Source organism: Plecotus auritus (genome assembly GCF_963455305.1).
Source record: "Plecotus auritus genome assembly, chromosome: 8".
Lineage (NCBI taxonomy): Eukaryota > Metazoa > Chordata > Mammalia > Chiroptera > Vespertilionidae > Plecotus > Plecotus auritus.
The window spans coordinates 65,083,034-65,107,908 of NC_137782.1; the positions used below are offsets into that span (position 1 = coordinate 65,083,034).

Sequence of the window (24,875 nt, forward strand, 5' to 3'; positions counted from 1 at the left end):
AGATGGTCCAGCCATGTGGGGAGTGAAAAATTTTCTGGGCAGAGGACACAGTGTGTACAAAGGCCATACCCTTGTACAAGGGTCCAAGCCTTCTGTCTTTGAGGAACATCCAGGAGGCCAGTATGCTTGTAAATAATAATAATAATAATAACAACAACAACAACAGCTACAGGACCAGAGTAAGACATTTCAGAAGCCCTGAGCATTTAAAAGATGGCTGTATCCATCATGTCATTTAAAAATAAAATTAATATTAAATGGGAAAAGTGGAAAAGTGTTAGAAAAATATTTAAAGCTTTTATTTTCCGCATGAACACTCTTTGATACTTTTACTGGGGGTCAGGCAGGGATGTGTTTGTATTTACATCCATTATCCCACTTAATTTGTAAAACAACCTTATGAGAGAGAAACTGCTTTCCCCCCATTTTAGGATAAGCAAAGGAGGTACCAAAATATGAATACAGTAATTCTGACTCCATCGAGCATGGAACCGGCCAGGCTGCCGTTGTGAATATTCAAACTCGGGAATAGCATGACTTCATCGTCATCCAGTAAGTCAGCGGAGGAAGCATTTGGTAGAGAGCAGGCCCTTCTCCTTTGGAGTGTCCTGTGCCTTTAAGAGTCACCCCTCCCACCCGCGATGCTCTAATTTCCCTCCAGGGCACCCAGAGCATCGTCCCGCCCCCGCCCGCTTCGGCACAGCAACCCCTCCTCCACGCCCCACACCCTCGGGCTGGGCTCTCAGCCCCAACCCGCGGAGTGGAGGGTGAGGTCTACTGCCGGAGACAAGTTCCCTTCGCCCGGATGGTGCCCACCCACTACGCCCCAGCAGAATGCCATTTTAGAGCCCCTAATTCCCACCCCTAACAGCGACTGATTCCGAGAGGCTGGGCCTCAACGCCTTCTCTCATCGCCCAAGTGCGGGTCGCCATGAAGGTGACCTCCCCCGGGGTTAGCACACACCCCGCAGTGCCCGCGCGGGCTCACACGTGGTGAGCGGGGAGCGCGCAGCCCCTCCCCGCCACGCGCCTCGAGCGTGCGTCCCCGCCACGCCCCTTGGTCTGGCTCCGCCCCTGTGCACGCGCTCGCCAGTCCGGACCTCAGAGGTACGTCGCGCCCTTATCCCGCAGCAGAAGGGCTGCGATGTGTGCTGCGACCTGGTGATCCGGCACCCACACATCCTCGAACCTCACCCGAGGACTGTGAAAAGCGGAAAGTCCGCCTGCTCAGGATTTGGCTGGTAGGCGAGGTGCCCCGGGCCCTTGTGCGCTGAGCAGGAAAGACCTCGAGCCTGGGTTTCGAGCCCTAGTCCACACATCCTCAGTGTTCCGTACATCGAGTGAGCGTAATATTTCCTTCTTTCTCAGGATATACTGGCGCCTCTAACAAGAAATATGGGAGGGTTCATTGGGTCCAAAAGCATTTTGTTGAGCCGAGTAGCTGGACCCTGTCTGTGCTGGCAGGGACTTACATCTATGGCACGATGAGTCTGTTCCCTTAAGGAGCTTTTCTAAGCTAGGCTCCCCAACAATCTGTTCTGGGACGGTCCAAAAAGACGCCCCGAGAGAGGAGAGGGCGGAGGTCCTACCTGGCAGCAGGTGTCATCGAATAAGCTAAAATTTCAAAGGCATGGCGGGGCGGGGACAAGCTTTCGGAGCCAGAGGGGAAGCACGATCGGCGCCCACCCCCCCACCTCCAGTCCCCAATCTAAGAAAGGAAACCGATCTCATCCGACACCCCCAATCCTAGACGCGAGACCGCCCAGTCCCGCCCCGCACTGGCAGCCAGCGATTGGGAGATGCAAATACCGGGTTCTCTGCCCAGCAACGGGTGACGCGCCGCCCGACCGCGAGGCGTGGCCCGGCCGCAGCCCAAGCGGGCACCTCGGTGTTTACACGGGGCGGCCCCGCGCGCGCCGCAGCGGCCCGCAGACGGCGAGGGGGAGGGGTGGTGCGCGCGCCGGCGGGGCCGCGCGGGGAGAAAGACACTGGAAGGCGGCGGGGCGGGGAGCGGCGCGCGCGGGCCGCGGCTGAGCAGGAGGCTGCTAGGAGAGCCTGCGGGGGTCCGGGGGGTACAATTCCTCCGCCCCCGCAAAACAATGTGCAGCGTGCAGCGGGACGCAACTTGCGGGAGGCGGCGGGGGCGCGCCGAACCCGCCTGAGACTGAGTCGCTGACCTCCCCCCGCCGTCCGTTGGGCCCGAGCTCCCAGCTCCTCGCTCCTCAGCTCGCGGGGGCCGGGCCGAGTTGTGGGGCGGGGCCGCCCCTCCGTCGCTGCTGCCTCCTCCCCCACCTCAGCCGCGGAGGATGCGGACGGCCCCCGGCGGCGTCTAGCGGCCCCGGGCCCAGGCGCGATGGTGCAGCAGCGGGGTACGCGGGCCAAACGGGACGGCGGGCCGCCGCCCCCGGGGCCCGGGCCGGCCGAAGATGGGGCGCGTGAGCCCGGCTGGTGCAAGACCCCGAGCGGGCACATTAAGAGACCGATGAACGCGTTCATGGTGTGGTCACAACACGAACGGCGGAAGATCATGCACCAGTGGCCCGACATGCACAACGCCGAGATCTCCAAGCGCCTGGGCCGCCGCTGGCAGCTGCTGCAGGATTCGGAGAAGATCCCGTTCGTGCGGGAGGCGGAGCGGCTGCGCCTCAAGCACATGGCGGATTACCCGGACTACAAGTACCGGCCGCGCAAAAAGAGCAAGGGGGCGCCAGCCAAGGCGCGGCCCCGCCCCCCCGGCGGCGGTGGTGGTGGTGGCAGCCGGCTCAAGTCCGGGCCGCAGCTGCCTGCCCGCGGGAGCCGCCGAGCGGCGGGAGGGCCTTTGGGGGGCGGCGCGGCGGCGCCCGAGGACGACGAAGAGGACGACGACGAGGAGCTGCTAGAAGTGCGCCTGGTGGAGACCCCCGGGCGGGAGCTGTGGAAGATGGTCCCGGCGGGGCGGGCTGCCCGGGGACCAGCGGAGCGCGCCCAGGGGCCGTCGGGCGAGGGGGCGGCTGTCACCACCGCCTCCCCGAATCCGTCGGAGGACGAGGAGCCTGAGGAAGAGGAGGAGGACACAACGGCGGCGGCGGAGGATGGCGAAGAAGAGACGGTGGCCACCGGAGAGGAGACGCTGGGCTTTCTGTCCAAACTGCCCCCGTGCCCAGCCGGCCTGGACTGCAGCGCCCTAGACCGCGACCCGGACCTGCAGCCTCCCTCAGGCACGTCGCACTTCGAGTTCCCGGACTACTGCACCCCCGAGGTTACCGAGATGATCGCGGGGGACTGGCGCCCGTCTAGCATCGCCGACCTGGTTTTCACCTACTGAGCCCACCGTCAGCGGGGCGCGCAAGCCCCCAAACCAGCTGTTTACATACAGGAATCAGGTATTGGGGCCCCTCGGAGGCCGAGGCTGGCACCCCAACTCCCACGCAGCCTCCCCCCTCCTAGACGTGCCCATCCCCCTCGAATCCAGACATGCCCCTCCCCCGCAGACACACCCCAAGAGAGCCCAACCCCCACCCTTTCCCTGACATTCAAGCCCCTCCCCGTCCTGCCCCCTCCTGCACAGCCACCAGCAGCCAGCCCCCCTCCGATACACCTCCCGTCCTTTCCTACAAACCTGTGCCCCTCCCCCACTATGCACTTGCCCTTCCTCGAGGCCGGAGGACACGCCCCTGCCCTTGCTCTGGGATCCCTCCGCCTTCTCCTAGCCCGCCTCCTCTCTTGTTGGAGGGGGCGCGCTCTTCTCCCAGGCCCCTCCCCTTCCATGGCGGGGGGAGGGGCGCGCTCCTTTTTCTCCGGGAGCGCTGGGACCCGCCCCCTTCTCGCGTATGCTTAATGCTTCTTGGGAGGAGGGGGCTGGTCCCTCTGTCCAGCGCTGGGGAGAAGCGGGGTGGGTATGGAGCTATCCTGAGAAATATTTTGATTCGGGAGCTGCGGCTTCCTTTCAACCCGACGGGGCGTTACTGCCTTAATGGGAGGAGCACTCAGAAGGGGGAGAAAGGGACCAGCTGGTCCGAAAGTGTTGGTTTGGAACTTGGAACTGCCCCAAGTGGCATAACCCCCTTTCGCTTACGGGGGGGTCGCCCAGACCCACATGCAACTTCCTCCCCTCCCCCCACCCCCACACACCGACTGCTTGAATGCCTCTGCAGCCTATTTTGGTTTCCAGAAACTTCTTTCATTCTCCTACCTGGGAATTGGGGGTAGGGTCTTTTTCTGGAAATTCACCAGGAGACAAAAGGGGCTACCTACCCAAGAAAACTCAGAACCAAGACACATACCAAGCTGTTTGGGGACAGGGTCCTTGCTGCTCCCCTCCTCCCCCGGAAGTGCCCTGTCACTCCAGGGCACACTCCCAGCCTGGGCTCCTCCTCAAGCCCACAGCCCCATTCTGTCACCCCAGCTCCTCTGTGCCCACGGTGATCGTATTCAGTGGGAGAAATTGAGGCGCGAAGCTACTAGGGGTTGAGACTGAGGCATGATAGCAGATGGAGTGGCAAGAAGAGCCTCGTTTTAAAGAAGAGCCTCGTTTTTAAGCAGCTGACTTGAGAGAGACCATTGACTGGGCCAGTGAGACTGAAGGGCGGTCAGAGCAGTGAAGGTGTGCCCTGTGCGCCTCCGTTTTTCCGTGAAAAATAGGAATAGAGCTGCTGTAGGAGGAAGTTGTGTCCAGTTTCGGGTGCCTTCGGGACCCTGCCCCTGATGTTACCCCTGTTACTCCAATTCTTGGCTCAAGCCCCGCCCCTCCGGCCTCCCCCGACTCCCCTTGCCCTCACTACCTGTATCTCACCGGCGTGTGTTCACCCTCCCAGGTGTGCACACACTCTCATTCACACACACAAATCTCAGGAACAAACGGTCCCAGAGTCCTCCGGGACCCCTGCCCAGGGTCTCTGCTGGTCTCTGCCCCACGCGTTCCCGTCGCTGACAAAGCCACCAGCTGCCTCCTTTACGCTTGGTGCTCCGGCTCTGGGCCTTTTCTCGCGCTCTCTCTCTTTCTCTTTCTTTTTTTAAGTAAAACAACAAAAAGACAATGAAAAAAACCCAGAAAACGTCATGTGAGTGAAGAGATGTCATTGTCTGTGGTCTTGGAGAACTAGTCTAGTAGCTGAGGGGAGGGATCCCTCCCATCTGGGGCACTGGCACCCACAGCAGGACTTAATGCCAGTCTGATGCCAGGACTGAATAAAGTGTATTTGCCCCTACCTCGCCCTGTGGTTCTACATGTCTGTGCCTTTCCTCAACCCTTCCCAAAGAGTTGGCCAGGTTTAAGTCTTTTGATTTAGCACCATACAGGAAGAGCTGGGGGGTTCCAGGCCAAGGCATCTGGCCCCTCCAGCCTGTCTCCCTCTATCTCAGGACTCCCTGGTTTTAATAAGGATGGCGAACTCATTCCTGCAGGGGCAAGGCAGGTAACATAAATGAATGAGAGTCTGGGTGGACATGGGCTTCATGACCCACTGCGGGGAGAAGAGGGTGCTCACATCCTGTCAGTTGACCCTGTAGGATTGCAGCCCACAGTGGCCAGATGGCTAGATTTTTCAAGAAAAAGTGGTAAGTGGCTGTTTTTATGATCATCTCAATTTCCAAATGAAAGCTGACTCATATTTTTAAATCCTTGTGGAGCAAATTAAATGTGTGAGACACACCTGGTCCAGGGGGGCCCATTTGACCCTGATCTTAATGAGGATTAAGAAGCAGTGTTGGGCTCAAAGCCTACCTCCATTACCTGTGTGACCTTGAGCAAATTCACTTGACCCTGACTCTTCTTTCCATATGTTTAATATGGGGATGATAGTGGTACCTGCTTCCTAGGGTGAAATGGAGTTCAAAGTGAGAAGCATTTAACATGGTGCTCCAGAAATTGTATTACTCCCTTGTCCAGAGGAGGAAACAGGGTCAGAGTGGTGAAGAGCAACCAAGATCAGAGACAGGGCTCCAAATCTTGGGTCGGTCTCTGTTACTTCAGGGTGCTACCTCTCCCTATTTGAAACTGCATATGGCTCGGAGCCTGGAGTGGTGGTGGTGTTCCCAGTGTCTGGCACATAATTGGCCCAAAGTATAAATTTATTAAATGAGTAAAGAAAAGCAGTAAGCAACAATGATCCCTACCCTTGAGAATCTCGCCATGTGTTTTGGAAACAGACCAAGGCTTTCAAAATTCTTTTGTCCCCCAGACACCCCTGCACCTTAATTATTCCTCTACCAGATCCTGTGAATTCTTAAGGTTGGACAAAGCCTGTTTCCCCAGTAAGCACCAAGGCCGAGTGTGCAGACCTCATTTAGAGAGGGTATTTGGGGACTGGGATACCCATAGGTGATTTAAAGGGGGACCTAGAGCACAGTTTGGGAGGGCTGGGTGTGTACAGAAAGGTGGTCTGGGGCAGTGCAGAAATTACAGTGACAGTTTCTCGGCTTCTCTGATTGGAAACAAGATACCCCACCCCCCAAGTCCTATAAGAAAGAGCTAAGGAACTGTGGAAAGAGACAGGTGTCCCCCAAAACCCCCTTCAAAGAAGGACTGCCCCAGCTGTGGGAAGTCTGGTCAGCGGAGAGCCTCTCCCTGTCAGCTCTTTGAGGGTCCGCTCCAGTTGCAGAGCGCCATTCATTCAGGGCTGCCTGTGTCTGGTGTCTGAGTGAAATCAGGTATGACTGCCTGGCCATCTGGGTTCAGGGTGGGACAGACTGGTAGACAGTACTTGTACTGCCCCTCCCCCACACTCACCCAAGGCCCCTCCAGGGTGGGGGAGGCTTTGCCAGGCCTGCAGTGCCATTTGACTTACTATACCCAATCCTGCTTCCTCCCTTTTCTTTTCACAGGTGTTTATCCCTAATAAATATTTTGCACCCCAAATTCAGTCTCTGTGTCTGTTTCTGGAGAACCCAGTCTGCAATGGAGGATTCGAGGGGCTGGACAAAGGGCATTGGGTAGCTGGCTCAGCAACCCTGGTCTGGCACCTCTGATCCTGCCACCCCCTGGGGAGTTGGTGGCAGGAAGAGTCTATTCACCTCACCACCAACACAGCCCCAACCTTAGGGTTGTACTCTTTCCAGTAGGCATCCCATAGACACTCCGGCTTCAGCCCACAAGGCACTCCAGAGCCCTCTGCTGATGTCATTCTCATATGAACCCCCTCTCCTGGTCAAAGCTGAGAAAGGGCGGTCATCAGTCTTTGCCCTTCAGAATCCTCAGGGAGGTGGCGGAGAGGAGGGGGGCGGGAGGGTAAAATGCCTGGCAGTTTACAGTGTGTCAGCCTTGGGCCAGGCTCTTTCCCTTTGCAGGCCTTAGTTTCCTCATACGTAAAGTGGAGGAGATGGGATAGGAATAGAGGCGAGACCATTATTTGGTTCCTTCCATTTCAGAAGGAAATGGATTCTGACCTGGGAAAGGTGGGGAGATCCACTTGTGTGGACTCTGGGGACACCTAGTGGCTGAAAGGAGTAGGAAGCAGTTGGGGGTGTGTCCAACTCCCAGCTCACTGCATTCATGCCGTTACTGACTCAGGTCCCTTGCCTGGGTTCTTTGAGCCATTTTGGTTCCAAGGCTTAAAGACACTTACACGCCGATTTGTTGGTTATCTATTGCTACATAACAAATTGCCGAAATTTAGCAGCTAAGACAACGTGTTTGTTGTTTCACAGGAGGCCAGGTATGTCTTAGCACGGTTCTCTGCTCAGGATCTCACAAGGCTGCAGTGAAGGTGTTGGCTGGGCTGCATTCCTTTCTGGAGCTCAGCATCTCTTCCAAATTCTGTGCTGGTGGGCAGAACTCAGTCCCTTGTGTTTAAGAATGGGGTCCCTGTCTTCTTCCTGGCTGTCACCTGGGGCCATGCTTGATTCCTAAGAGCCGGTGCTCACAGTTTCTTTCTTCACAGGCCTTCTCACAGCATGGCAGCTGCTTTTGTCAAGGTCAGCAGGAGAATCTCAGCTTCCAGTCCCTTGACTCAAGCAAGGCTCTCTTTTAAAGGACGTGCTTGATTCAATCACGCTACGGAGAAAAATGGACCCTTTGATGAATTAAAAAACAAATAATTTGGGACCCGAGTCACAACTGCAAAATCCCTTCACCTTTGCTGTTTTAACCTAATCACGAGACTGACGGTTATGATGCGCTCTGGTCTCGCCCACACTGGGGAAGAGCTTATGCCAGGCATGCACAGCACCGGGTAGGAATCTTGGGGGCCATCTTAGAATTCTGCTTATCTCAGCTGTGGGTTCTCAGGTTTGTATCTCCATCCCAACATTTCCAGACTTGTCTGTCTAGCTGCCTTCTTGTTATCTCCACTGGGATATCTAATTGGTCCCCCAAACTTGGCATGTCTGAAAGTAAATTTTTGTTTCCACAAAGCTCCCAAGCCTGCTCGCTAGTCCCACCCACATTTTCAAATATCACTTACAGGCCAAAAACCTCTCTGTCGCTTGGCTCCTTTTCTTCTCATGGTGTCAGATCCCTTGGCTCTACCTTCAACATGTGTCCTGTGTCCTAGCACTTCTCGCCTCTGTCATGGCCACCCTGCCGGTCCTGCCTCCTATCCTCTCTGGATCCTGTACGGACCTCCTCCCTGGACTCTGCTTTCTCCTTTGCCCTGTTCACAGTCTTACTGTCCACACATCAGCTAAAGGGATCTGGTTAAACTGTAAATCAGACCATGTCCTCCCTCTGCTCAACACTCTCTGATGGTCTCCATCTCATTCAGGCTCAAAGCCAAAGTCCTCAGCATGTCCTCTAAAGCCCTGTGTGATCTGGCTGTGGCTCATCCTGGTACTTATTTCCAACTGCCTTTTCCTTTTCTCACCATGCTCTAGCCGTACTGACTTCCTTGCTGTTCCCCAAAACGGCCAAGCACACATCCACCCACTTCAGGCCCTTTGTACATGCTGTTCACTCCGCTTGAAATGCTCTTCTCCAAAATATTTACATGACACACTCCCTCACTTTCTTCATGTCTCAGCTCCAATGTCATTACCTCAAAAAGGTCTTCCTCAACCATTTATACAAAGTATCACCACCACCCCTTATAATATCTCCTTTGCTTTATTTTTCTTAATAGCATTTATCACATATAGTTTTTATTTTGTACCTTTCCAATTATTTTTTAGATTAAATTTATTGGGGTGACATTGGTCAACATGAACATAGAGGTTTCGGGTGTCTGTCTTTTCAATTAATATGTAAATTTCACGAGGAAGGAATGACTTCTGCGTTGGACTCTGTGCCGTAGGTCATTCAATCTCTCATTCACTCACCCATTCAACAGACATTTGTTAAGAAGTTACTTATGCCAGACTCTGGACATACAAAGATGAAAAAGACAGATCTGAGGAGGAGAAAGATACATAAACACAGGGATAGGAATGCACTGGTGGAGATGGACAGCAGGGCTGGGGAACACAGAGGAGGCACTTAGTCCAGACATGGAACAGAGTGTGGTCAGGTCACCTCCTCTGGGATATATTTTTTTAATTTTTTAAAAAATACGTATTTTTCCCCTCCAGGATATTGAAACTGTGAGACCTCAGTAAGTTGTGGTTTTAGAATATGGCCACAAGTTTGTTGACATTCCTTCCATGAATGTCCTTCCCTTTGAATCTGGGCTGGCCTTTGTGATCCACTTGTAACCAATAGGATACAGTGGCATGATGCTGTACGTTTCCAAGATTCGGTCACACCCAACTACCATGTGAGAAGCCCAATGACCCTAAGACCATCATGTGGGGAAGAAGTCCTAGACACATGGGGAGACCAGGTGCTCTAGGTATGCAGGCACCTGCTCAGGGGCCAGACATGTAGGTGAAGAAGCCTCCAGGTGTTTCCAGCCCCCTGTCATTCAAGTCATTCCCAGCTGTTGTAGTCTTCCCAGCTGAGACTCAGCCATCATGGAGCAGAGAAAAGCCACCCCCTCTTGCCCTGTTTCAGTCCCTGACCCATAGTGCTCATGAGCATAATGAATGGTGGTTATTCACACTACTGAGTTTGGGGCAGCAATTAGAACAGTAGGATGAGGTGATTCAGATGAAGGAAAAAAGCTTTCCAGACACCAGTAAAGGCAAGTGGGAAGACTCATCCAGAGAGGCTGACATGGGAAGAAGTTGGCTGTGGCTGGAGGAGTGGTTGGGAGAGAGTAGATAGACTGGCAAGAGCATGAAGGCCCTTGAAGACATTTGGACTTTCTCCAGAGTCTCCACACTGAAACCCAAGGGGTCTTTTGAAAACACCAATCTGACCATCATGGAAAACCTTTCGGTGGCTCCCCACTACATTCACCACCTTCAGGGTAATGGCTAAAGTTCTTGACCTGGTATTCAAGGCCTTTTGCAGTGTGTTTTATAGACTCTTCTTCAGCTACCATCTCTGCTCTAAAACTGCCTCAGCCATGCCAGGCCACTCTCCATGACAATGGCCTCTCATACCATTTGCCTTTGCTCTTGTTGAGAAATTGGAGCAACTTTGGGCCAATCACATTGCCTTTTGGAGCCTTAGTGTCCCCATCTGTAGCTAGGTGGTTGGACTAGAGGTCTTTAAGCGCATTCCCAGCCCGGCACTGTAGGAGCCTATGAAAGGGTGGGAGGAAGGTGTTTATAGACAAACCTGCCTGTCTAGCTTTTTCCAGGTTGCCTAGCAATGAATGCCAACCCTCTCCCCAATCCTCGGAGGTTTCTTAGCAACTTAATTTTTCACTCTCAGTTGTTTTCAGGATTTCCTGTTAACTAAATGAATGTCAAGTTCTGCTTCTTCTATCCAAAAAATAACTTACACTAAGGATCTTTTTAGAAACCTGGATACCAACCCAGAATGGAAAGAAGTCTGGGTTTGAGGTCATTAAAGGATTTACTGTGTGACTTAAGTTACCTAACCTCGCTGCTTTTAATGCAGTTTATGAATACCTGTCAGGTATTCCTTAGGGCTTTCCCCCTTCTTCTTCTTCTTCTTCTTTTTTTTTTTTAATTTACTCTGTTAATGGCTGTTCATATGTATATTTTCTCTGTGTGATCACCCCAGTATTTAGTATTTACGACTTTTTAAAAGGTCAGCTTCTGCTTAAATAAATTATGGTATATGCATACAAAGGTAAACATTTTTTTTTTATATATTTGATTTTTTACACTGGGGATGTGCTTGCAACCAAGGTACATGCCCTTGACTGGAATCGAACCTGGGACCCTTCAGTCCGCAGGCCGACACTCTATCCACTGAGCCAAACCAGTCAGGACTTTCTCCCTTCTTTTGTGTGTATTTTATTCAACTGCTAAATTTATTCACTCTTTCAACAAATCTTTACTGAGTGCCTGCTCTGTTCTAGGCACTGTCTTAAGGATTGGGAATTCTTCAGTGAGCAAAACAGACATAGTCCTTGCCTTTATGAAGCTTTACATGCTAGTGAATGAAAACACACAATATATCAACACTTAAATATCTATACTAATAAAAGGGTAATATGCTAATTAGACCAGGAGACCTTCCGGGAGACCTTCTGGATCTCCTTCTGGACAAAGTCATGGTGGCGGGGCCAAGGCAGAGGCGGTTAGGGGCGATCAGGCCAGGAGGGGAGGGCAGTTGGGGGTGATCAGGCTGGTGGGGGGGGGTCAGTTGGGGGCGAGCAGGCTGGCAGGCAGAGTGGTTAGGGGCAATCAATCAGGCAGGCAGGTGAGTGGTTAGGAGCCAGCAGTCCTGGATTGCAAGAGGGATGTTCAACTGCCAGTTTAGGCCCGATCCCACAGGGACCAGCAGTTGGACATCCCCCAAGGGGTCCCAGATTGGAGAGGGTGCAGGCCAGGCTGAGGGACACTGCCCCCCGTGCATGAATTTTGTGCACCGGGTCACTAGTATATAATAATGTCATGTGATGAAGGGGATAAAGTGTGAGGAGGGGCCGCTATTTTAGATGAGGTGGTTGTATCAGGGGAACTAGAGAAGCTGAGGAAGAAGGGCAGAAAAATCGTGGCTTCTCCCTTTTTCTTGTCAACCTCCTATCCTGCCTCTTCCTCATGTCTGAGCTCAGCTGGATGCCCGCTGACAAGGGTGGATGGGAAATGCAGCCTGAGCAGGGAAAGAGCGAGGAATGGACTGGAAGGCAACTGGACCCAGAGCTGCCTGTGATCCTGGGGGCCCACAGCATTTTCCTTCCACTTCCTGCCTATACACTTTGGAGAACCTTAGGATGATCTCCTTTTCTCCTCCTCCTTCTTTTAATATTTTGATGCTTAAAATTTGTGGTAAATAACATGACATTTAGCACCTTAACCATTTTTAGGTACAGAGATCAGTGGCAAGTAGTCCATGATTGTGCAACCATCACTACCATCCATCTTCAGAACTCTTTTTATCTTGCAAAACTGAAACTCTGTACCCATTAAAAAACTCTTCCTTTCCCCTTCCCCCCAGCTCCTGGCAAAAACCATTCTATTTTCTGACTTTATAATTTAACTATTTTAGGTACCTCATATAAGTAGAATTTACATTATTTGTCTTTTTGTGACTATCTCACTTCACTTAACATAATGTCCTCAAGGTGCATCCATGTTGTAGCATGTGTCAAAATTTCCTTTCTTTTCAAGGCTAAATAATATTCTGTTGTATGTATATACTAGAGGCCCAGTGCACAACATTCGTGCTCCCAGTCCAGGACCCCTCGGGTGATGTCCAACTTCGGCTTAGGCCTGCTGCCAGCAAAAGCGCAGTTGGACATCCCCCAAAGGGTCCTTAGCGCTGCCGTGAAAGGCTGGAGAGGCTCCTGCCACTGCCGCTGCGCTCACCAGCCACAAGCCTGGCTTCTGGCTGAGCGGTGCTCCCCCTGTGGGAGCACACTGACCACCAGGGGGCAGCTCCTGTGTTGAGCGTCTGCCCCCTGGTGGTCAGTGTGCGTCATAGTAACTGGTCGTTTTGCTGTTCAGTTGATTTGCATATTAGGGTTTTATTATATAGGATCACATTTTGTTTATCCATAGAATGGAAATTTGGGTTGCTTCCACATTAAGACTGGTGAGTAATGCTGCTATAAGTATGGTGTACAAATATCTCTTCAAGATACCCTGATTTTATTTCTTTTAAATGTATACTCAGAAGTGGAATTGCTGGGTCATATGGTAATTTTATTTTTCAAGGAATTGCCATAGTGTTTTCCATAGCAGCTACACCATTTTACATTCTCACTAACATTACACAAGGGTTCCAATTTCTCCACGTCCTCACCAACGCTTGTCATTTTCTGGTTTTGCTTTTTATTTGTTGTTTTTGTTTTTTGTTAATACTCACTCAACGATATTTTTCCATGGATTTTCAGGGAGAGTGGAAGAGAGAGGGAAAGACAGAGAGAAACATCGATGTGAGAGAAACACATCAATTGGTTGCCTTTTGCATGAGCCCTGACCAGGGCCCAGGCCAGGGAGGAACCTGCAACCAAGGGACCTACCCCTGACTGGAATCAAAGCCAGGACCCTTTGGTCTACAGGCTGACGCTCTCTATCCACTGAATCAAATTGGCCAGGGCTGGTTTTGCTTTTTTATTTTTTGTACTAGTGGCCCAGTACACAAAATTTGTGCATGGGGAGGGGGGTGTCCCTCAGCCCAGCCTGCAACCTCTCCAATCTTGGACCCCTCAAAAGATGTCCTACTGCTGGTTTACAGGGATCGGGCCTAAACCGGCAGTTGGACATCCCTCTTGAAATCTGGGACTGCTGGCTGCTAACCGCTCACCTGCCTGCCTGCCTGCCTGATTGCCCCTAACCACTCTGCCTGCTGGCCTGCTCGCCCTCAACTGCCCCCTGCCGCCGGCCTGCTTGCCCCCAAATCCCCCCCCCACCAGCCTGATCACCCCCAAATGCCCCCCGTGCCAGCCTGCTCACCCCCAACTGCGCCCCCTGCTGGCCTGCTTGCCCCCACCTTACCTCCCCACTGGCCTGCTCACCCCCAACTGCCCCCCCTGCTGGCCTGCTCACTCCAAACTGCCCCCCCCCCCCCGCTGTCCTGATCACCTCCAACTGACCCCCACTGATGGCCTGCTCACCCCCAACTGGCCCCCCTGCTGGTTTGCTTGCCCCCAACGGCCCCACCCCCCACCAGCCTGATCACCCACAACTGCCGTCCCATCCTGGCCTGATCACCCCCAGCCGACCCAAGCTGCCAGCCCCTCCTTTTATTTATTTATTTTTTTTAGCACCTCCTTGAACGGAGGCCAGGGCCAGCTGGAAGCACATATCTGGGATTTATTTATCTTCTATAATTGAAACTTTTTAGCCTTGAGCAGAGGCCAGGGCTGGCCAGGGTGGGCAGAAGCTTGGCTTCCTCCATCACTGGGGGCAACCCAAGCCTCCTGCTTGCTCCAGCTCCGTGGCCGCCTCCTTCTTGGTTGGGTTAATTTGCATACTCACTCCTGATTGGCTGGTGTGCGTGGCTGGTGGGTGTAGCAAAGGTATGGTCAATTTGCATGTTTCCCTTTTATTAGTGTAGATAGTAGCCATGCTAATGGACCTAAGTGCTAGGATTGTTTTGAGATTCAAACAACCATGAGCTTTTTATCCCAGGCTTGTGATTTCTTTGACAGAAGCATTCTCTCAAAAATTTAGCCTGGGTCAGTGTGGCTCAGTGTTTAGAGTGTTGGTCTGAGGACCGAAGTGTCACAGGTTCCATTTCTGGTCAAGGGCACATACATACCTGGTTTGCAGTTTTAATCCCCAGTTGAGGCACCGGCGGGAGGCAACCAATCAATGTGGATCTCTCATATTGATGTTTCTCTCTCTCTCTCCCCCCCCCCTCCTTCTACTCTCTCTAAAGAATCCTAGACTGCGAGAGGGCATAGGCTGGGCTGAGGGACCCCCCACCTGAGTGCACAAATTTTGTGCACCGGGCCTCTAGTAATAATAATAATTTAGTCATCTTACCCATTTGACTCTAGCCAGTTCCATGTACTAAAACCACACCCACAATGTTTCAATACATAGTGCTTAGGTTTGCTTTATTATTTTTTAAAATATATTTTTATTAATAAAAATATATATTCATTGATTTCAGAGAGGAAGGGAGAGGGAGAGAGAAATATCAATGATGAGAGAGAATCATTGATCAGCTGCCCTCTACATGCCCCTCACTGGGGATTGAGCCCACAACCCAGGCATGTGCCCTAACTGGGAATCTAACTGTGACCTCCTGGTTCATGGGTAAATGTTCAACCACTGAGTCACACCAGCCAGGCAGGTATGGCATGTTTTAAAAAATTCTTGCAGTACACCAGTTGAAAATCGCTGCCTTAACCTTATCTTTGTCTTGGAATATTTTAATGAATTAATAGATTTTACTGTGTCCAGCACCTTTTAAAAGATCATTTCTTTCTATTTTGGCTCAAGAGGCATTAGACTTTTCCACTTCTGCAAGGACCTAAACTCCTTATGACACCCTGAAAGATCTCATGTGGCCTGCCTCTCCACTCAAGGCCTATCATTTTGAGCTCCAGGATCTCTCTCTCTCTCTCTCTCACACAGCTAAATGAGTAAGTAATACCTATGAAGCACTCAGGCAAGCCTTTGCACATAATGAGCATCGTACAGGATGGGGCAAAAGCAGGTTTACAGTTATGAGTACACAAAACACAGGGTTTATTCTTATATTATTATTAATTAATTATTGTATTATTTTTATTTTTTAATTTAATAAATCTTTATTGTTCAGATTATTACAGTTGTTCCTCTTTTCCCCCCCATAGCTCCCCTCCTCCTGGTTCCCACCCCACCCTCTGTCCTTACCGCCCCCCACTGTCCTCATCCATAGGTGTACGATTTTAGTCCAGTCTCTTCCCACATCTGCCACACCCCTTTCCCCCCGAGAATTGTCAGTCCACTCCCTTTCTATGCCCCTGATTCTATTATATTCACCAGTTTATTCTGTTCATCAGATTTTTTTTATTCACTTGATTTTTAGATTCACTTGTTGATAGATATGTATTTGTTGTTCATAATTTTTATCTTTACCTTTTTCTTCTTCCTCTTCTTAAAGAATACCTTTCAGCATTTCATATAATACTGGTTTGGTGGTGATGAACTTCCTTTAGCTTTTTCTTATCTGTGAAGCTCTTTATCTGCCCTTCAATTCTGAATGATAGCTTTGCTGGGTAGAGTAATCTTGGTTGTAGGTTCTTGCTATTCATCACTTTGAATATTTCTTGCCACTGCCGTTTGGCCTGCATAGTTTTTGTTGAGAAATCAGCTGACAGTTGTATAGGTGCTCCCTTGTAGGTAACTAACTGTTTTTCTCTTGCTGCTTTTAATATTCTCTCTTTGTCTTTTGCTCTTGGCATTTTAATTATGATGTGTCTTGGTGTGGTCCTCTTTGGATTCCTTTTGTTTGGGGTTCTGTGTGCTTCCTGGACTTGTAAGTCTATTTCTGTCACCAGGTGGGGGAAGTTTTCAGTCATTATTTCTTCCAATAGGTTGTCAGTATCTTGCTCTCTCTCTTCTTCTGGCACCCCCATAATTCTGATGTTGGTACGCTTGAAGAGGCTCCTTACACTATCTTCATATTTTTGGATTCTTTTTTCTTTTCCAGTTGAGTGTTTTTTGCTTCTTTGTATTTCAAATCTTTGACTTGATTCTTGTGATCCTCTAGTCTACTGTTAGATCTCTGTATAATATTTTTTATTTCCATCAGTGTATGTTTAATTTCTAGTTGGTCCTTTTTCATATCCTCGAGGGTCTCGCTAAATTTATCGGCCTTTTCTAGGAAATTCTTGAAAAACCTTATAACCATGGTTTTGAACTCTATATCCAGTCATTTGTTTTCCTCCATTTCTGTCATTTGTGACCTGTTTCTTTGTCTTTGCATTTTGGCTGCTTCCCTGAGTTGATAGAGTGGCTTTGTGTGCTAGGTGTCCTATAGGGCCCAGTGGCTCAGCCTCCCCAGTTACCTGAGGTGGACACTCTTGGTGCAGCCCTTTGTGGGCTGTGTGCACAGTCTTATTGTAGTTAAGCCTTGATTGTTGTTGGTATCACTGGGAGGAATTGACCTCCAGGCCAATTGGCTGTGAGGATCAGCTGTGTCTATGCTGGAGAACTTCTGTGCTGGAGACACCCTTATGAGACAAGGCTTGCAAAAGCCTCTGTGCTCAGCTTGGATGGGGCGGAGTCTCAGGGCGGAGCAGACAGCATTGGTTTCCCATCAGCCCTGCCCTAATAGGCCCCTGTGTCTCAGTTTCCCGTGGTAATCACTGCAAGTACCTCTGAGAGAAAGCCGCCCTCGAGTTCTGCCCGCTGCCAGACAGTCCAGTTTCACCTTGTATGAGTCTGGGTCCCCAGAGTCTCGCCTGGAACTGGAGTTCAGTGCAGCCGGGAGCTTTTGTCTCCCTCCCACTTGAGAAAGCCAACCGTGCACTCAGTTGCCAGTCCTCTCCACATGCACGTCTCAGTACCTCTGCCTCCTGCAGCTCCTCTGAGTCTCAGTGTGATTTTCTCTTTCCTTCTAGTTGTAGAATTTCCACTCAGCCAGCCTTCCTGTGGTTCTGGAAGATGTCCGTTTTGTCTTTTAGTTGTAGTTTTGAAATTGTTGTGCAAGGCAGCAGTTTAGGTGTTTACCTATGCCGCCATCTTGGTTTCTCTCCTATTGTATTATTTTTAATATGAACAACTGTAAATCTGCTTTTGCCCCATCCTATATATTTGATATTCTTATTAGCCTGTGTTCAGAAAATATTTATTGAGCTGCCTACTCAATGCCAAGCACTATGTGAGGCTCAGGATACAATAGTGAACGAAGGAGATGTGCAGAGCTCACTCATCCCTGCGCCCATAGTGTAGGGAGAGACAGAATGGGTGCTCAAGATGTGGAGACATGTTTGTGCAGTGGTGCCTGATGGAGCTGATGGAGCTCCCAGCGGTGTGGTGATGCTCCCAAGGCCACACAGCAAATGTGGGACAAAACCAAGGCTGCAGCCACATAACAAGGAATGATGCAAACAAGCCTTTGCTTGGCAAAAGCTGGCTCTCCAGGGACATGGGCTATAGGCACACACCGCCCAGGGCAGAACCAGGGTGGGGGGGCGGTTCGGAGAGAAGGAAGGAGGCTGTCTCATTGGCTCCTTCCCTTCTAACACCTCCTCCCCAACCCCAACTCCCTTTTCAAGATTTGGGGGGGGGGGCCTGATCCCTAGCCAGGGGTAGGGACTCAAAGAGGGAAAAAGATAAGGGGCCCTGGTATAAGAGGAAGGTAATTCCTGTTAGGGACCCAGTGAGAGAGGTGAGGCTCAATGATGGGTGGGGGCGGGGAGAGAGGCGTGGGGGGCTCAGGTAGAAGATGAGCGTTTGTATACGGGGGTGAGTGAGGGCTCCCAGAGGGGATGAGCCTGGGAGAGGGACTGAGAAGACAGTGAAGAGATGAAGGCTCAGTGAGGGCAAGGGTTCACTGAGAGGGAGTGATTGGAAAGTCGGGTGAGGAGTTTGAGGGGACTGTGTGAGGGGTGTGGTCCAGGATGTGGTGCGGTCTCTGTGAAGGGCCTGGAATCTCAGAGAAGGGAACCCTGGAAGGGGACAGGGGCTGGTGATCGGGCAGGGGTCCGCAATCTGCAGAGCCGGCCCTTGCTGGAGTGGGGGGGAGAGTGGGGGTTCCTCACCCCAGCATCACCCCACCTCCGACTGCGGCGCAGGCGCGACCGACCGAACCCGCTTTAGCTCAGCTCGCGCTCCGACTCCGCTTGGCTGACAGCAGGCAGAGGTGAGCTCAGCCCTGCTCCGCGCGCGGCCCGACCCCCACCCCGGCCTCTCCGGGGTTCCGGAGAGCCCCCACCCCTGCCCGCATCCCCAGCTCAGGCTGTGCCCCGCGTCAGGCAGGGCGGCAGCGCCTAAGCCCTGATGTGCCTCGGACTTTGGGAGGGGATGTGTCGGGGAAGCAGCCAGGCAGTGACCGCTCCAGCTCCCGCGCCCGAGACCCCTCTGGGCGGAGGCTTCCAAGGACATGACCCGCACACCCCTCAACTGAAATCCCATCGCCCTCCCGCCCCGACTCAGTTTACCTCCCAGGGAAAGGAGGCAGTGAATCTCGGCCCGGGGATGGGCGGGCGGGCGGGCCAGAAACAGTGGTGCTGTGGGGGCGGGGGAGTTGGCCTGATTTCCCTGGCCTCGCCCGGAGGAGGGCGCCCCCTCTCGAGCCCTCAGCCGTGCGGACGCTGGAGTGGGCGGGCCTGGGGCTCTGGGAAGAACTGAGTGAGGCCGCGCAAAGAAGAGAGACTCCATCCATCTTCCGGCCCTCGCGCATGTCACCTTCCCGCGCGCCTTCCCCCCGAGCGCCTACTCCGCCGCAGTCTCCCCCCTCGCACCCTGGAGCCCCCTCTTCTTCCTGATCCCTTGCTAAGAGCTCCTGCCCCCTCCCCAGAAGTTTCTATGGCAACCCTCGTCCCGGATACACGCGGTGTCCTCAGCATCCTTTCCCTCCCACCTCCAGACCCCCAGACCGCCAGACCGCCTCCCAGCAACCCAAGAATAGGAGGGGCGGGGGAGGCCGACGGGAAGACAGCGTCAAGGTCACCTTCCTACTCCTAGGACAGCAGGATTCAGTGATTAAGTATATTTGGGGGAGGAGGACAGTTAGCTGCAGGGGAGGAGCTAACCCAGGCCAAGCATCCCTGAATCCTCTCCCTGCCCTCTCCCTTAGGGTCTTCAATTAATGGTCGCTGCACTAACTCGTACTGTCCCGCGGACCCCATTCATTTTCCCACCCGCGGCGGGTCCCGCAGTGGCCACGCCCCCTCCAAGCTCCGCCCCGCCCGCCCTCCAGATCTCTCGCCCTCTTTCTCAGCTTTTCCCCATTCTCTGTCTATTTTTTTCTTTTTCTCTTTCCCCTCTTTTTCGCCTGAATTGTTGGTAAGGGCTGTGAAGAGCTGCAATTTATAGACAGGCTTTAACCACAGCACCCCTGTGACTTGTATGGATCCGTGGGGACTCCAAGAAACACCCGCAACACACACTGTGGCTGTCTGTACTTGTGTCTCTGTCCGTTTATGTGTGTTTGTATGTTTTTGTGTGTTTCTTTGTGCTGTGTGTGTTTATCTGCATGTGTCTCTGTGTGGTATGATATGTGTGCCTGTCTGGGTATGTCTCTGTGGTGTTTGTGTGTCTGTATTGATGTCTATGTGCTGGGATTTGAGGGCCACATCCGACTGGAAACGAGAGAGGACTGGAAATTTGTCTTACCCTTCAGTGTAAGCTTATTGCTTTATTTTGCCTGAAGCTGCTCAGAGGGGCTGAGGGCCAACCTTGGATGTGGGAGGGCAGGAGCGCAGGCCTCCCCAGCTCTGCCCCCACCTCCGACTTTGATTCTAGTTCTACCTGTGTGTGGATAAGTACCTTTCATTCTGAAACCTCAGTGTCTCCATTTGTGAGAAGAGGGGTTCTTAGATAGGGTTCTCTAGAACTCTAACAGCTGTTGAACTTAAGAGCCCCTAATCTCAAGGGCCCCCGACTTTCACCACCTGTAGAGTCAAGATTCCTTGGGACTTGGAAGTTGTTGCCTTCTGAGGGGCAGCCCTGGGGAGGGGTCTTTTAAGGCCTTACAGTTTGTGGAGCTCTGACTGCAGCCAGGACAATACCCCCGAGTACTCTACAAGGGGGGAGATTTTGAGAGAAGATGGGAATGAGGACATCTCACTCCAGATATGGAGCTCAAAAAGTTCAGGACAAAAAAAATAATAAAGAAATTACAGTAATAATAATAAGCACAACAGCTACCAGAAGACACAATAACTGTACACAGCAGGTGTAATCATTAGCCCTGTTTTACAGGTGAGGACACTAAGGCTTAGAAAAGTGCAAGCACTTGTCTACGGTCACACAGCCAGGAAGTGGTGGACCAGGGATTCCAGTCCAGACAGTGAAGCTCCAGAACCCACAGCCCCAGCCACGAGTGGCCTCCAGAGCAAATACACACCTTTATTGACACCTCCAATTGCCAGGCACCGGGCTAATTCCTTCAGTGCACTGGCTCATTCACTGTATACTAGGGAAACCCAGGCCAGGATCCCAGAAGGCCAGGCTGTGCTGTGAGTGTGAGGTGTCTTAAAGGGGAGAAGTGGATGGGACACAAAGATTCAGGAGCCTGGGAGGGTCACCACAGGCAGCTCTCACTGATCCTTCCCTCTGTCCGCTGAACCTTGCCTATCCCACAGGACTCCAGGATGCCGAACTGTGACCGTCCCTGTGGCTGTGGCCCAGGCCCCAATGTGGAAGATGGCAAGTGGTATGGGGTCCGCTCCTACTTGCACCTCTTCTATGAGGACTGTGCAGGTACCGCTCTCAGTGATGACCCTGAGGGGCCTCCTATTCTGTGTCCCCGTCGACCTTGGCCCTCACTGTGCTGGAAGGTAAGGCTGGAGGAGGAGCAACTCTGGTGATTTCCTGTGGCTTCCAGGAAAAGATGAACTCAGTGGATAGAAAGAAAAGGGATGGCGTAGCAGTTAAAAGTCTTGCATGTTCAAGCAATAGAAAACCCAGCCCGGATGGGTTTAAACTATAAAGGGAAAATGCTGCTTATTTTCTAGAAGAAATCAGAGACTGTGTGCCTTCAGGCAAAGTTTGATCCAGCAGTTCAAACCATCACACTGAGGGACTCAAGATTTCTCTTAGTCTTCAGGCTTCCCATGCCACCCCTACCCTTGCAACCTATTAGCTTCAGGTTCTGCCCACATGTTCCCCAATGGCTGCTACTATGCTGCCCCTCAATCTTCTACTCCACACCATCCAAAGGAAATCAGAATTTCCTCTAGTATTTCTTTCAGAAGAGAAACAATGCTTTTTATTTCTAGAAGTCCTGGCAAGTATTGCATTGGCCCAGACTGGGTCACTTGCCCAGGCCTGAACTAATTATTGTAGCCAGGGGGATCGTTTATGCTGACTGGCAGGGTTGGGGTCATCCCACTGAAATATTACTGTGCTTCCCAATTTAGTGGGGTACTGTTTCCAGGGCAGTGGAAGATGTGAGAGAAACAGTTGATTCATATCAGCCAGGTAGAGTGGTCAGTCAGGGGCCACTGTGTGGGTAAAGGTATGGAGGTGGCAGTGAGCAGAGTCCTGACAGTGGGCATAGCTCTTTGATAAACACTATAAGAAGATTGAGGCAGAGAGTCCCTCCCCTCTGCTTTCAAAAGGCTTTACTCTAGTAGAGAGTTGAGGTGCTAACCTGTGCAGAGTGAATCACAGCCTCAGGCCAGGTGTGCAGAGGAGGCTGGGAGAAGACATGCTCTCAGCACCTGTGGTGATCAGGGAAGATTTACAGGAAAGTCAGTACCTTTTTACATTTTTTAAAGCATCTTCTAAGTGCCAGGCAGTGTGCTAGGCTCTTGGGGACACAGAACTGAAGAAGACGTGGTTCCTATCCTCAAGGAGCTCCTAACTGTGGTTCATTTAGTTATTCTGCAAATGTTCAGTCGGCTACGACTCTGTACCAGTACTGTGCTAGGCATGGAAGACACCTCGTGAGCCAAAATGGACACAGTCTGCTCTCATAGCTCTCAGTGTGATGGGGCAGGCCGACATCACTTACATAGTAACCAAAGTACATATCCTAGTGTGCACCAAGGTGAAATCACTGGAGAATGAATGGGCAGAGCATTTGCAGAGTGTAGGGTAGGTGACTTGACCCAGTTCGGAGGTGTCCTGGAAGGCTTCCCTGAGGAGGTGAGGTTTGAGATGATATCTGAGGGATGTGTAGGAGTTAACCAGACAGAGACATAGGGATAGAGGGTAGATGGTACTGGGGATAAGACCCAAATAATGATGGAGGGGGACTCAGGTTGGCAAGGGAAACCCACTGCTAGGTGGGAGCTGGGAAGGAAATTAATCAAGAAATCTCAAGATTCCAAATAGAACATGACAGTGTTAGATCCTAGCAAGTGTGCTCTGTGATTCCCATCTCTTAAGGTTGGATTAAGGGGTTACCTTTAAATCCAGTTGGGATCCAAGGTGCACTAGGGATCCTTTGGCCTAAGGGCCCACGACTGACGCTGACTGCCTCCCAATCTGTCTGCCTCTCTCCAGATCAGCCTGTCCTCGGGGACCCTGCTTCTGCTGCTGGGTGTGGCAGCCCTGACCACTGGCTATGCCGTGCCCCCCAAGCTGGAGGGCATTGGAGAGGGCGAGTTCCTGGTGTTGGATCAGCGGGCAGCTGACTACAACCAGGCTCTGGGCACCTGCCGCCTGGCAGGCACGGCACTCTGCGCGGCAGCCGGGGTCCTGCTGGCCATCTGCCTGTTCTGGGCCATGACCGGCTGGCTGAGCCAGGACACCAAGGCAGAACCTTTGGATACTGAAGTTGACAGCCATGTGGAGGTCTTTGGGGACGAGTCAGAGCAGCAGTTCTCCCCCATCTTCTGTGATGCCAGTGGCCATTCTTGTTTCTCGCCGCCCACCAGCGCCTTTGGGCAGTCCTCCGTACAGACCATCCAGCCGAAGTGGAGCTCTTGAGCTGCCCACAGAGCTGGAGGAGGCACCAGACCCAGAGACTGGACCCCTCCTCCTCTTCACCATTCCCCATCGTCTCCTTAACGTCTCCCTTTCAGCAGGGACCCTCTGTCTAAGCCTACAAAAGGCTCAACTCCAGGTCAGGAAGTCTGGAGCTCACATTCTCATGCCCATTCCCAGGGGGCAGGGCCCAACTCATCCAAGATGCCAACCTTCCCCAAGTCCACTCAAAACTCCCCACCACCCCTCCTTCCCTAGGCTCTTCAGGGGCAGAAAGCATCTCCCTCAACCTGTCCCCACTCATTTCTCTCTGTGGCCACGCCCCTTACCTGTTCAGACCACCAGTTCCTGCCTCTGAAGTAAAAGGAGTTTGGGCCAGATTCTCGAGTTCCATGATTTTCCTATCTCTCCTGATGTAAGTATTACCCTCTATAGGCAAAAGTGGGTGTCATTCTCATCCACTGACCCCACCCTCTCTCAGCTGCACAGGATGCCTCAGGATGAGTCAAAGATGCTCATTGGACTTCCTGTCTAGGATGGCGCAAAAACAGTTACTCCCTGTTTTCTTCATGCGTTTTGGCATCAGCGCCTTCCTCCCCGTCCACCCCATCCTGGGCTATCACTAGCTCCAGTGTACAGATGAGGCGGCTGAGGGAGGCTGGCAGGCTGCAGGCTCCATGTTTCCTGCCTCCTCCTGGACCAGCTCTTGTTCTATAGCTGTAGCAGGGCCCTGCGTCTTCCTGGCTTTCCTGGGACCTCAGGGGTTGGGGACAGGCTCGGCCCAGAGAGACCAGCTGGAAGTCTGATGTCCCAGGTGGCTAAGAAAATACTTTGAAAACGCATTTAAATGGCCTCTAAGGGCCAGGGGTCAGGAGAACTAGGATGGCTTTGTTCCTCAAGTCCCCCACACAGCCACAGCTTTGCTGGTTTGGCTCAGTGGATAAAGCGTCCACTTGTGGACTGAAGGGTCCCGGGTTTGATTCTAGTCAAGGGCACATGCCCAGGTTGTAGGCCCGATCCCCAGTAGGGGGCGTGCAGGAGTCAGCTGATCAATGATTCTCTCTCATCATTGATGTTTCTCTCTGTCTGTCTGTCTATCTATCTCTTCCTCTCTGAAATCAATAAAAGTATATTTTAAAAAAAGAAAGAAAAAGAGATAGACATTAAAAAAAAAGTCCCCCTCCACAGAAACCATCACCCACTTGTGATGCATCAACTCCGTTCTCTGCCACCAGGGGGAGCTCCAAGACAGCTGGAAAGAGACCTCCGTGGACCCCGCCCCTCCCCTCTGGGCTCCCTGTCACCACCAGCCTTGAGGCCACCTTGGGGGGATGGGTATCCTCAGTCTTCCCCCACCAGGCAGGCCCTACTGCTCTTGTGCCCCAGATGGTCTCCCCATTCTGCACCTCTTCCATCCCACCTTCCTATTCAATAAACAGCTGGGGTAATACTGATTTTGCTTCTTT

The 24,875-nt window shown here is 52.1% G+C and overlaps 2 protein-coding genes across 4 annotated transcripts; both read left to right on the forward strand.

The window, feature by feature from the left end:
• Positions 1 to 1,102: 1,102 nt before the first annotated feature.
• Positions 1,103 to 24,875, forward strand: NRSN2 (neurensin 2). 3 transcript variants are annotated; one of them, XM_080685669.1, is made up of 3 exons: positions 1,103 to 1,241; positions 21,120 to 21,314; positions 22,987 to 24,875. In XM_080685669.1, exons 2-3 carry the CDS (start codon positions 21,129 to 21,131, stop codon positions 23,410 to 23,412), a joined length of 612 nt encoding a protein of 203 aa, XP_080541795.1. In that variant the 5' UTR covers positions 1,103 to 1,241; positions 21,120 to 21,128; the 3' UTR covers positions 23,413 to 24,875. The 3 variants fall into 3 exon arrangements, with proteins under 3 accessions (XP_080541795.1, XP_080541796.1, XP_080541794.1); XM_080685670.1 differs by lacking the exon at positions 1,103 to 1,241 and adding an exon at positions 3,340 to 3,362; XM_080685668.1 differs by lacking the exon at positions 1,103 to 1,241 and adding an exon at positions 18,219 to 18,673.
• SOX12 (SRY-box transcription factor 12) lies at positions 1,499 to 21,246 on the forward strand. The gene is made up of 2 exons (XM_080685667.1): positions 1,499 to 3,362; positions 21,120 to 21,246. Exon 1 carries the CDS (start codon positions 2,354 to 2,356, stop codon positions 3,302 to 3,304), a length of 951 nt encoding a protein of 316 aa, XP_080541793.1. The 5' UTR covers positions 1,499 to 2,353; the 3' UTR covers positions 3,305 to 3,362; positions 21,120 to 21,246.